This window comes from Alosa alosa, chromosome 10 (assembly GCF_017589495.1).
Source record: "Alosa alosa isolate M-15738 ecotype Scorff River chromosome 10, AALO_Geno_1.1, whole genome shotgun sequence".
In the NCBI taxonomy this organism is placed as follows: domain Eukaryota; kingdom Metazoa; phylum Chordata; class Actinopteri; order Clupeiformes; family Clupeidae; genus Alosa; species Alosa alosa.
In genome coordinates this window covers 16931279-16944079 of record NC_063198.1, presented here as the reverse complement: position 1 = coordinate 16944079, position 12801 = coordinate 16931279, and the positions used below count along the sequence as shown (strand labels likewise).

General features: G+C 40.3%; 1 protein-coding gene across 1 annotated transcript in view; it reads left to right on the top strand.

Moving 5' to 3' along the window:
• The window catches only part of LOC125302697 (immunoglobulin-like and fibronectin type III domain-containing protein 1), a 34934-nt gene extending 25646 nt beyond the window's left edge, over positions 1-9288 (top strand). Inside the window, 6 exon segments of the mRNA XM_048256035.1 lie at positions 4624-4752; positions 4918-4997; positions 7549-7741; positions 7834-8127; positions 8545-8865; positions 9125-9288. Of these exon segments, the coding sequence (XP_048111992.1) occupies positions 4624-4752; positions 4918-4997; positions 7549-7741; positions 7834-8127; positions 8545-8865; positions 9125-9129 (1022 nt within the window). The 3' untranslated portion in view covers positions 9130-9288.
• The last annotated feature ends 3513 nt before the right edge of the window (positions 9289-12801 follow it).

Genomic DNA, 12801 nt, shown 5'->3' with positions numbered 1-12801 from the left:
AGTTACAGGCGATAAACGATTTTTGATGGTCACAAGTTTACTTCATTAGCGGTTTATTTTTTTTATTATTAAAGAGTGTTTTTCATTTAAAGGTTTGACTTTGTGCTTATTCAGTAGAGCATTTAGTGCTCTTCCCAATCCCAGACGTTCACATTGCATGTTTGTAATGTGTGCATTGCATGTAAAATTGCATGTAAAACATGCATGTCACATTGCATGTTTGTAATGGATGCAACCGCGAGATCTAGGGATCTAGCAATCTAGGGACTGTTCGTTATTTATTGAAAGGGCCAACGGAGGAATTTTGAGTGCTTCAGTCAAAAGTTGCATGACCCTCCCTTGCCTGCTAGAAATTGTTCAATGACCCTCCGACAGAATTGTTAAAAAAAAAGACATGACCCTCCTGCCAATTGTCGCTGTCTTCGCCGCTGCTTTGCTTTCACAGCCACACACTGTGATAATAACGTTCTTAAATGAATCTTTCCCGTGAGCTTGCATGCTACCAGTCCTTCCTTTTCAAATGTGTTGCGCCTGTTTGCACAATTTCACAAATAATCATATGTGATTAATAATATGACAAATAATCCCTGTGCATGGGGACCGAAACAATGCATGCCAACTTTTTCCGTGTTTCTCACGTATTTTAACTTCCCCCCGCTGTCTTGCCGTTTTAATGTTTTCCCGTAGAATATCCCATATTTTAATACTCTCATAACAGCCCTGCCATCGGGCCTGTCTGTGTTGCCCTGTTGCTACCCCTTGCCCTTCCAACGAAACAGATGTCTTCAAATCATCGTTTTCCTTGTTTGAAGGCGAACTTAGAGTGATGTTAACCTATTTAAGTTTAACGGCGTGATTGTCGTGAGAGCACGATTCATTGGCGCTTTCATGTTCGGCCTTATGTCTACGTGCACACCTGAGGCTACTCAGCTACTAGAGAAAGAATTTCCCCTGTTTGTATGTTCACTCCAAGTTGGCCTACCATAACTTACCAACTCTGCACTGTAGACCCTAACTAGCTATTTATATTTTTCTGTAAAATAAGCAAATGTATTTGTTCAACTTTATGAAGCAGACTTACGCACTAGGCTACTTGGAACATAAAACATTTGACAAAGGACAGATGTATGTTATAGTGACAAAATATTAACTTTCAGTCTTAAATGATGTCATGGGGAATTTTTCTTCCGCATGCATTTATTCTAGGCTACTGTCAGGGACTGCCGTGAGAGAAGCGGGTTCTGTGTTTCGTTCATGTCAGTGACTGACGCGAGAGAAGCGGGGTCTGTGTTGTGTTGCGTTAATTTATTTTCAATTGGGCATGCCGTGCCGTGTCGTCCACAGCTCAGTTCTGACAAAGCCGAAATTACTCCTTTTAAAACAATGAGTGCGCTCGTTATGTATGGTTATATTGCTTGACGGGGGGATCCCAAGCAGCTTTCAGCCATAAGGCTACTTTGAGAACATTTCCTAATTCACCCGACACTATTCCAAATGTTGAAAACTATTTCGGCATAGCCTATAAGCAGTTTAATTAAATGTAATGTTAGTTGTAAACAAACGGGCTACTTGGTGAGGGTTGGCCTCGCAGATGCGCTCGTGCCTTAGTTGGCAAGAAAAATCTTCACGATATAGCCGATTCACGTTGACTGGGGGGCAGGGGGGGCCATCAGACATTTGTGCCCAGTTAATCCGGCCCTGCCCCCTACAAATCACACCTTCCCACCAGCTGTGACAGCTTAAAAGAAGTCCAGAGGACTCCTAACTCACAGACCTATTCACAAACCGGTTTTGTGGCATTTCGCCTGTTTTGATATCCTACGCGGCTACAGGAGCTTCCAATCGTGAGGAAGCAATTTTGCATTGTAGACATAACTAACATGCAATAACGCCACCAACAACAACCAAAACTAGGCTACTCATTGTCAACATGTAAATTAAATGTAACATTATTGTGAATCAAATTAAAATGTTCTCTTTCGTAAAAGTAGGCATAGGCATAGTAACAGATTAATTTAATAATGTTACAAAGATACTACATCAATCCATATGTTTCATTAGGCTACTAGGCTATTTGTTTTGCCTTACTCTTGATTCATTTAGGCTATAGGCCTTTTTATTTAGTTATTCATCATCTTCCGTCCTTGTGTAGCGCATGTATTCTCAGACCTGTCACCTGTGGCTGCCACTCATCGTAAGGGAGGTGTTTGGAATCATTCCCGCGTTACAATCATCAGCCAATCAAGATGGTCACTTCAGTCAAGCTCGTGCATGAGTAATAACGTCATCCATAGCAACGAAGACTCACTCACTCTTAGACTGTTAGTCAAAGATTCTAGAGCGCTCAGAGGCGTCATTTTCCCTTACTAAGAGTAGGTCTGAAAGGCTTTGTGAATATCTTAATAAGAGAAACTCCTATAGCTAAAATCTTTTATTGCTATTTAGGAGTTGCCTAAACTTTTTCTTTCATTCCCAACTTTGATCAAGGAGGCATTGACTGATGATAGTGGATATAACGTGTTATCCCGAGGCCTTTGCAAGTCAGCATCTCCGATAGTAGTCTACCCTATTAAAAATATAAGTTTTCGATGTCCCAAACAGAGAGCCATACTTTATTGTTTTAACAATCTCTATGCTACTCACCAAAATGTAGGCATGGGAACATGATGAAGTATCCAACTGTCGTGTGTTAAATTATTTTGATTACGAGCCAGTGGTTTTCAAACATTATGTGTGACTCGGACATCTATGTAACAGACTCATATCGTCCTCGCATTTGCAAAATGAGGACATACAGACTGCTCAGATAACAGGTGTACCTCCAGTTATGCATGGTTTTAGTCAAGTCATTTAAATGAGCTGGTGAAACAGTTGTGTACTCTATTGTTAATTATCCCTATTCACCCACGCCGTCAATTCTGTGGCGCAGTGCGTTAAGGCCGGCTGATGACAACTGCCGTTACGCAGCAGTTATCAGTCCCCTGTCCAAGAGTTCGAATCTGGGTTAAGCCCATATTTTGAGAAATGCTGAATAGACCACAAACAATTTCAATTCTTCAACACGGTCACCGTTGGGGAGAAAAAATGGGAAAATATCTGGGCACAGTTCTTCCAGAGCTTCGTGCCAAGACACGCGTAAACCAATGGTGTAGAGATGACGCCACAGGGTTTTATTTAAAAGAGCCTACGTTTGTATGTAGGCAATTTATATTCACAATACTTAGGCCTACTAAAATAAATAGTATTTTATTTGTATTGGTTGTTAAGAGTAAAAAAAAAACGGTCGGTCTTAATGCAAGTTTACAACCGGCAAGTCGCCTAAAAGGGGAAAAAAATAAATATTTGGGTCGGTTCTAAATTGACAGGGTCGGTCGGTTTACGGCAAACGAAAATATTTTTAAGAATGGCCTGGCAGTGTTTTTTTGCGCGTCTGCAGAAGTCAGCCAAATATGAATGTAATTCTGCGGCATAAAGCAGATGTATTCGGCAAGTCTCCTGCTTTTTCAGAAGGGGCGGCAGGCAAAGCAATGTACAGTGGCAGAGCGACGCACAGTGGCTGAAAGTGGTACTAAAGCTTCACGCCTCGTAATGCGCGACTGAAGTGGTCATTTGAAAGAGATGCCCACTGTATGTAATTTTGGACAATTTTGAACACTATACATTTTATACTGGCACATGTGGAGGGACGAATGAAACACCTGTTTCTATTGTCCTGACTGATATATCAACCCCAGATAGTGGAAACCCCGTTATAATCACCCACTTTGGATATTGGAGCTGTCCGACTGTGCATCTTCAGTTTTAACTTGACATGGAGTCATAATCCTATAGACTACTCGAATCTGTCCATTTCTTTCCAACTTGACCGAAGTCATCCATACACAGACGTCTACATTTGCACTATTGTCGAGCAGCATAGTTTATATTATCTTGTCTCTTGATTAATTTGTAATGGATGCTGGTATTGTTATGCCAGTCTCTCTACTGTATTCAAAACTACAGGTGTCTACAGCTTTCTTAGCATAGATAAATTGATATTATGAGAAGCAGATGCCATTGAAACTTTCTTTCTCAATAGTGAGTTTAATTAAAGTTAAATTATGAATCTATACACCGCAAGCACGTCTTGACTCTTTATAAACAAACCTTAAAGCAAAAGTTACATTTTGTTAAGTCAATTCTTTGTTGGTCTATGTAATGACACACCACTTTTACTGTAGGCCTTCACTATTCAGTCACCATGCTTACATTTCGTTTACGTTTCATGCTTACGTTGTGTTCTTTCTGGATTTAAATGCCATTCAGAAGGTCAATGATAAAGTCCACGTTCCAAGTTTTCATTTCAACTTAAATTAACGAGGTGGTGGATCAGTCTGGTTCTATTTGAAATAAACCATGCCTCTTTCATAAGGCCGCCTTGATTTTGAACTTGCGCACTGTGGATGTGACAGAAGCGGGAATGGGAGAATTCCCCCCATAGTCTTTATCTATAATAAAATTACTTGGCTGGTCCAAAACATTGAAATGTGGCAAGCTCAAAAATGAAGAAAGCAGAAAACCTTTTCACAGCACTGTAAATCAATAAAAGATCACCCTTCCACTTATCGTAATATTCTCTTACAGGCCTGAAATATGCTGTCAAAGATGTATCGGAGGGATCAGAATATGAATTCAGAGTTGCAGCCATCAATGTGTCAGGGGCTGGAGATCCAAGTCCTCCCTCTCAAGTGGTGGCCGCAAGAAACCCCAAGAGTATGTAATACACTACAGTAATTTGATGCTTTGCATTTGTGCATGGCAACTGATTGAGCAAAAGTATGTCTTGTTTACAGTTGTTTATTTTCTGAATATGTAAAAAATGGATCTAAAAGCTATGTCGCTGTACATACATTTAACATTTTTTATTATTTATTTCAGTGAGACCACAATTTCATAGCCCAGAAGATTTCATGGTTATTAGAGCAGGAAATTCCCTGAGAATCAAGATGACTTATGAGGTAATGATGTTGGATTTAAAAACTCGGTAACACTTTACTTGACGCAGGGCTGGACTGGGACTAAAAAATGGCCCGGGCATTTTTGGCCATGGCGGCCCACCATGATTATTTATACGATATGCTGAGGCACACGACATACCAGAGGATATATGCGCACATTTATCATCCATTTCGGGAAAGCAATGTTTCACTAATATCACATGATAATAATAACTGTAAGCTGTAACACCTGCAAAATATAACTTTATGGCAAGCTAAAATAACACTGTAAGTTGGACACAGAGTTTACTCATAGCATTATTTGAAAACAAAGGCTATTAAAACATACTAACACACACACACACTAGGGTAACCACCTCCAAACCAGCAAGGACATTTCTGTGATTTTGACACATTTTGCTGCGTCCACTTGTAGTCTTTTTAGCCTTTTGTCTCGCAGCTTCTGTGCGCCCCCCTTGCGCTTTTGTGGTTTAGGCCGACTATCCATTTTCACAATTTCACAGACGGAAACTCACTTCTCTCCGCGGTCAGACAGCTCAAATGGCAAAATTTGATAACCCTGGGAGGGGAGGGGGAGAGCTGAGAGATGTCATTGGACTAGCCCAATGTCCGTCAAGAAAATTAACCAATGGGCCGCGTTTCGTGTCTCAAATACCGTCGCGGTGGATATTTGTTTAATTATTATTAAATAATAACAGCCCGGCCCAAAAATGTGCGTCGGCCCACCGGGCATTGCCCGGTATGCCCGATGGCCAGTTCATGCCTGACTTGACGGGTGAGTTCATAACACATTCATAGCAACTGTCATAAACTGTACATAAAGCATTCATAACTGTTTCATGAGACATGACTCAACATTCATACCAAACCTTTTATGAATGTGGAAGACATAACGACGACAACTTGTCAAAATAAAAGTCCAACAATCGCAAAGCAGCATTGCCGTTTTTGTCTCCAGCCTTCGTAAATATTTCATGAAGTCTACATCGATTGTCACTTTACTATACGAGTTGTGAAGTATTCGTAATCACTGAGTTTAACACTGGGAGGTAAACTAGCCTACATTCAGCTGACCCATATTTGTGTAACCTGGAAAGGTTGGACATTCCCAGTAACAAAAGATGAGAAATCATCTGCAAAGGTTACATCGTAAAACAAATACATTTTCATGAAACAAAAATTATTTGCTTGACCATGTTCTGTCTTTTTGGCACTGAAGTAGCCCATTGACTCAGATGTGACGTGATCAGGTAAGAGATTTGGAACAAAAATGGCAATGCTGCTTTGCGATTGTTGGACTTTTATTTTGACAAGTTGTCGTCGTTCTGTCTTCCACATTCATGAAAGGTTTGGTATGAATGTTGAGTCATGTCTCATAAAACAATCATGAATGCTTTATGTGCAGTTTATGACAGCTGCTATGAATGTGTTATGAACTCACCGTCAAGTAAAGTGTTACCATTTACTCTTACAAAATTAAATTTACATATAGCAGACGCTTTTTCCAAAGTGACATACATATATCAAATATATTACAAGGGCATTGTTACATTGTCCCTGGAGCAACTCAGGGTTAAGTGCCTTGCTCAAGTGCACAACAGTGGAAGCCGGGAATTGAACCCACAACTTTCCTGGCTACTACGTGCTAGCCCAGCTACTTAAAACCATTATGCTACCACCACCCTGAAACATATCTTTCACCCTTAGAACGGGCATAATAATCACAAGAAATAGCTGAAAAGAAACATAACCATCCAATCCCGGCGCGCACAACAGCGGCGCTCGGGGAGCAGTGAGTGGTTAGGTGCCTCTGTTTACAGGCCCGGAGTGCTAACCAGTGGGCCACGGCTGCCTGTGAATATACTAGTATACTTACAATATAATGGTAAAATGTAGAAATAGGCTATATTTACAAGTTGGTACTTGATACAGCAATTTGGTGATCAGCAATCCATACACCACCAAGGTAGCCTAGAAATCTAGACGCGCCCCTAGCGGCAGCAAATTACATTTGCTGCCAGGGCTAGTCTAGCAACTCTCCATTGGCTTGTGAGCTCCACAAATCGAAACTTAATCAGGCCAATGAAATCATGTATAGAGTCGTTAGGTGGGCTTAACATAATGATTGATGGCAGAGTTGCAAGGTTTGGCTTGAATTCCCTGCTACTTGAAAACAAATACGATGGATGTTGCTGCTGGCGAACAGTGTGACACGAGTTAAGCTTTTATTAAGTTGGCAAACGTTTGAACTAGCCAACTAGCTCCGCTGGTGGGAAACGCATGGGACTCATAGCGCTGCCGCTGTCCTATTGCGTGCAGAGGGAATTTGAAAGACAACTGATTATCCCGCCCCTCGGACTGAGCACAGCGAACGGTGAGTGCCCAGACCCTACATTTTAATGTGGGTCTGGCTCGTCAGGCTACCACCAAGGTGTTCAGGAAGCAAAATCATTGTGGTCCAGTGAATTTGTCAAGCAAATAATTTATTCTTATTTTCACTATTTTCTGAGCCAGTAGTATACACACAGTGCCCCTTTCCTTCCTTTTACAGGCTGAGCCTCAGCCTGATATCACCTGGTTAAAAGACGAAGAACCCATATCTCCATGGATTAACATCTTGAATGTTGAGGGGTCATCAACACTGGTGATTCCTTCATCACAACGCTCAGATTCTGGAATCTACACCATTATTGCAAAGAACTCCAGTGGCTCTGCCAACTTTGATATTGAGGTCAGAGTTACAGGTAAGCATGTTGAAAAATAATTTACAGGCACAGGACAGAACTAGCAAAGAATCACCCTAATTGTAAAAAAATCTACTTCCCCTGCAACCTAGATGAACCTAAACAACCAGGTCCAGTGGCATTAGAACAACTTGTCCATGGGAAAGTAATTATCACCTGGGAACCCTCTCCTGACCAGGAGGTGGATGACCGACTGCACTACATGGTGGCTGAACACGAGTCCAACACCCGTATTTGGCGCACCATTGCTGATCGCCTCTTCTGCAACACTTTCACTGCAAACGTTCATTCTGGGAGAGAGTACCATTTCCGCATCTATGCCAAGAATGACATGGGTCCGTCAGATCCATCTAATTCACCCACATGGGGTGTCAACAGTAATAAAGGTGACTACATACCACACATCTGGGGGAGGGGAAAACTTATTTTAACCAGATTTCCTTACATTCAAATACTGTCCATATAGTGAACTGATGACTTTTACAACATTTTAGACAGCAGTGACACTTGGATAGTCCACCTACAGAGACGTTGTAGATCTGATTCAAATTCAGTATGTAAATTATTGTGGAACAATTACGGAACATTACCTTAACCACAACCATCCCATAAAACCATAAAGGGGATTAGATAACAGTGCATCAATAGGTAGTTTGTTTGCTGATAATCTGAGCATCTGTAGATAGTCTAAAAGGGTCTATCCAAGTAAACTTCGACAGCTTTTGACATGGTGATCTTAACTTACAGAAAACATTTAGAGAATAGTCTAACTAGCTTTTTTTCCACTTCTGCTTTCCATTCAGTTGCAGCAACAACAAATGCCCCAGTGTCAGTGTCCTTAGAGAGGCCTCCATCCATCATGGTTCCTCTTAAAGTCCATACTCCACCAAAAGGCTACCAGTGCTTCATGACATGTGCTGTCCGTGGCTTTCCCACACCATATGTCTTCTGGTACCTGAATGACATCTGCATCAATGACAACAAAAACTACTACATCACCAATGCCCATGGCATCTGTTCCATGTACATCCTCAGAGTGAGCGCCACTGACGGTGGAGTGTATAAGGTGGTGGCAATCAACAATTTCGGTACTGCGGAGTGTTCCACTAAAGTCAGCGTCAAAGGTAGGGTCTAACAACATCATCCAACATAAAATTTATTTGAAGGGGTTATGAAAATGGCAGTGTAGGGTAATCTGATATTTAAAAATTTTATAATACCACAGAGATGGAAAAATCTGAAATTATAATATAAACATATGATAAAATCATAGCAGTACAATAGTATATGAAGTCCAGGACACAGGAAGAATGTAAAACAAAGAATATGAGAATTTGATGAGAATTTCTGAATAAAATCTAATGGCTTTTTCTTTGATTTTAGATTGAACCACACCACCAGTGCTGCCAAAGTCAAGAATGTGCCCAGGCCTTAATTGCTGAAATCCTCACAAAGGGAAATGACAATAAATAAATTGTGTGTTTGCAATGTTCTGTGGAATGCTCTGTGTTAGTCTTGAATTTAATAAAAATATTTCTGTTCTCTAATTTGCACAGAAAAGTATATATTTAAATTAATAATTAAAGGTCTCATTCACTGAGAAACCGTTTAATACTTGTTACTTCCGAAATACTATAGCTCACTCCAAGTTGCATATGCATGCTGCACGTGAAAATGATCTTCTACCCCCATTGCCCGCATTAGCCAATGAAAGACAATACACGGAAAACAAGCTTAATCAGAAAGAGCCCTTCCCAATGACGGCTAAGGGAAACTGATTATTCATGGCCTCGCCCACCTTGGCTTGTGACCGCCTACAGGAAGACTGGAAGATTTTGCGGCTAGGGGATTGTCTCTCTGCAGCTAGTAGGAGCTAACAGCAAGTTGCTAACATGGCGGAAAAAAATCGCGCCTGTGTTATTTGTGGGAATAACACATCAATGTTGCATGCCTTGCCTTAGAAACATGAGTTGAGGAAGAAATGGTTCGGATTTATCGTTGGAACACCACCACCGAAGTAGTGCAACTTTAGTTCTGTGTTCCAATCATTTCGACCACACTCACTGCCTACAGTTAGAAAGTGGTTTTGCATCGATGTTCTGAAAACCTGGTTCTGTACCGTCATGATGATCGACCACCAGCTCACAGGCTGTAAGTACAAACAAACTTTTCCACCTAACGTCTGTTACAAAATAGCATGTTCAAATTCTTCACGATAGCATGCATGAAAAGGGTACAAGCTAGGCTTAGGCTAGCCTATATTACAGGAAGCTACACCAGGCACGTAACTGAAGTGTTCTGTTCGCGACGTGTAAAATCAGAGAATGTCTAATAGGAAGGGCTCTGGTAAAATCCATTAGAGGAATGGTCTATTTTCCCGAACGTAGCCTACAGGCCACTAACACGCCAGGTGTAGCTACTTCCATTGATTAGGCCTATTGGAAGCTAATTGTTGCAGTACATAACGCGAACGGAATGCTTCAGTTACGTGCCTGGTGTAGCTACACTCATAAGAAACTGACCATACTACCCAGAGATTTAGCTTGTTGAACCTATAATCTTCTAACCTAAGTGTTAAACCACACATAATAATATTAGCAACAATATCTTATGCTCAACTAAGTACGGGTATTGTTCTAGTCTAAACAGGGAAAATCAAAAACACAATACCCGTGCACTATTAGGCTAAGTTGCTATCACTAGAGCTCAGGTATATACACTTCAGTCTAATTTATGTCTTCTTGCCATTATTACATTGACCTTTGTAGGCCTACAATGATGTTTTGTTTGATTACTTGCTGTTTACTTACTGTAGTGTTTTGTATGTCTTCCAGAGCACATCCTCATGTCAGGCTACACAGCTTTCTAGCCTACATTAGGTCATTACGTTAGAAGCAAAGGTTTGTGATCTAACTTTTATTGTTGTGCTAGTTAGTTTCTAGAAGTCTTTTTCTAGTAGGCTAATACAGATTCTTATGTGCTCGTCAATGTTTGGGAAAGTCAATTCATGGGTTTCTTCAGGTCACTTTCCACAGGTGTATAAAATCAAGCACCTCGATTATGAATGCAGACTGCATGGTGCTTGATTAATATACCTGTGTAAATGGACCTGATGAAACCCATGAATTGCATAACAGATAGAATTGACATTACCGAATGTCTTCTTGTGGGTGTGCTACTTAGTACATCATACACCTTACAGTCACTAAAATATTTTTGTTTCCATTGTGCCAGTACAGTTTTGTGTGAGATAGTGAATGTCCTGTGTACTATTAGTATCTTGTAACTTGACAGTAATACACATTTATTTACTTTAGGTACCCAAACAGAATACTTCAAGAAAAGTACACCATGGGCATGGGGGCCTGCTACCTCTATACTGCCATCAAGCCTGTTCATCCAAGGCCAGCTAGAAGACCTCGGGTTGATCAATAGGAGGAGGAGGATGAAAGCGACATCTCCACAATAACACCTGATGGCTCCACCTATGGCCCAGCGCAATCAAAGAGCAATGTAATAGAATCATCACAGCCAACTTAATGTGTTTTGTGTGTTGTCCCTTCGATCCCCAGGACAATACAAGCCCGAAAAACAACTCAGACCTTTTTTCCCTAAATAATCCCAGCACCATCTTACAAAGGATCTGTAGGCCAGATGTCTGCATCATCTGGCAAAAAGAGGACATTGTTAATTATGTACATAGTTTGGATGTTCTTGTTTTGTGTTTGCATTATTTTAATAGACTGCAATATTACTATTTGTCAGTGTTTCACGGACCACCTAGCAAAAAAAAAAAAACCAGTAGACCTACTTCAACAGTATATTACACAATAGGCCTTCTCACTGAACCACCTTGCTTATTGTCTTTGCACCTTGCTTATGGTATCAGAGGATTCTTATGATTTAAACTGGCATAGGTTACATCAGTGTTGCAGAACTGTTTGGATTTACATACAAGTTGGTTCAATATTGCAAACAACTCATCTATTATATTTTACCACATCTACTTGTGGAACACTTGAGATAGCTTGCGGACCACACTTTGAGTACCACTGCTGTATGTAAATATAATAAAGTTATTTATTGAAAATGGACCTGTTTTGTATATTTGTTTTAGGAGTCATCAGTTTTTGTCCCTTTTAAGCTAAAGGTTTATCTTACCTTTCATATCTTCTGTCTCACAGAGGGCCATAGTCATCATAGTCGAATGTTTAGTGCATTTTGAAGGGAGTACATTATGCTAAGGCAGACTGGTTCTAATCCTGGGTACAGGGTCATACAGACAACAGGGGTACTGGTGTTGCCCATTTTTCTAACTACATGAGCAATCCCCTTACAAAAAAATAGTATAGGAATCTTATAGTATTTGGGACAAAATATTATAGTAATCTTATAGGAATAATTATTATAGGAATAATTGGGACATACTGTAGAAGTACTACTAATAGTATTCCTATAAGATTACTGTAATATTTAGTCCCAAAATACTATAAGATTCCTATAGCAGGCTACTTTTTCTGTCATACGTGACAGAAAACAACTTGAGTAGGCTAACCTCTGCCAATGTCAGGCTATCAAAGCCATAGTTCTCATTACCGAGAAAGTCTTGCAGCACACATTCTCTGCTTCTGTAGGCATTCTGGTACAATTCCAGCAAAATATAGCTAGGTAGGTGTGTTTGCATTTAGATCTATATATATATTGGGCAATGATCAAGTGGTCTTTCAATGATAGTATCATGGAATTCAAACCATAACTATCTATTCCGATAGCATTAGCAGGCTAGGTCAGAGGCTGAACTGCATTTAGGGTGCTTACCTGTGTTGTGAAGTAAAATATCTACTAGGAAGATTGCAAAGACTTTTGACTGTGTAAAGAAATAGATCTTTATTTTAAAACGTTTCCAACTGTTTATTACTTGAAAGCAAGATGACGATTGTCACAAACATTTACCTCTTTTAGGAAAAATTTCAAGCTGACAGGCAATTGTTATCATTCTATTAAACCAACGTTCACCGACAAACGATCAGGAAGCGGTTCTTCTTCCTACTCGGATAAAA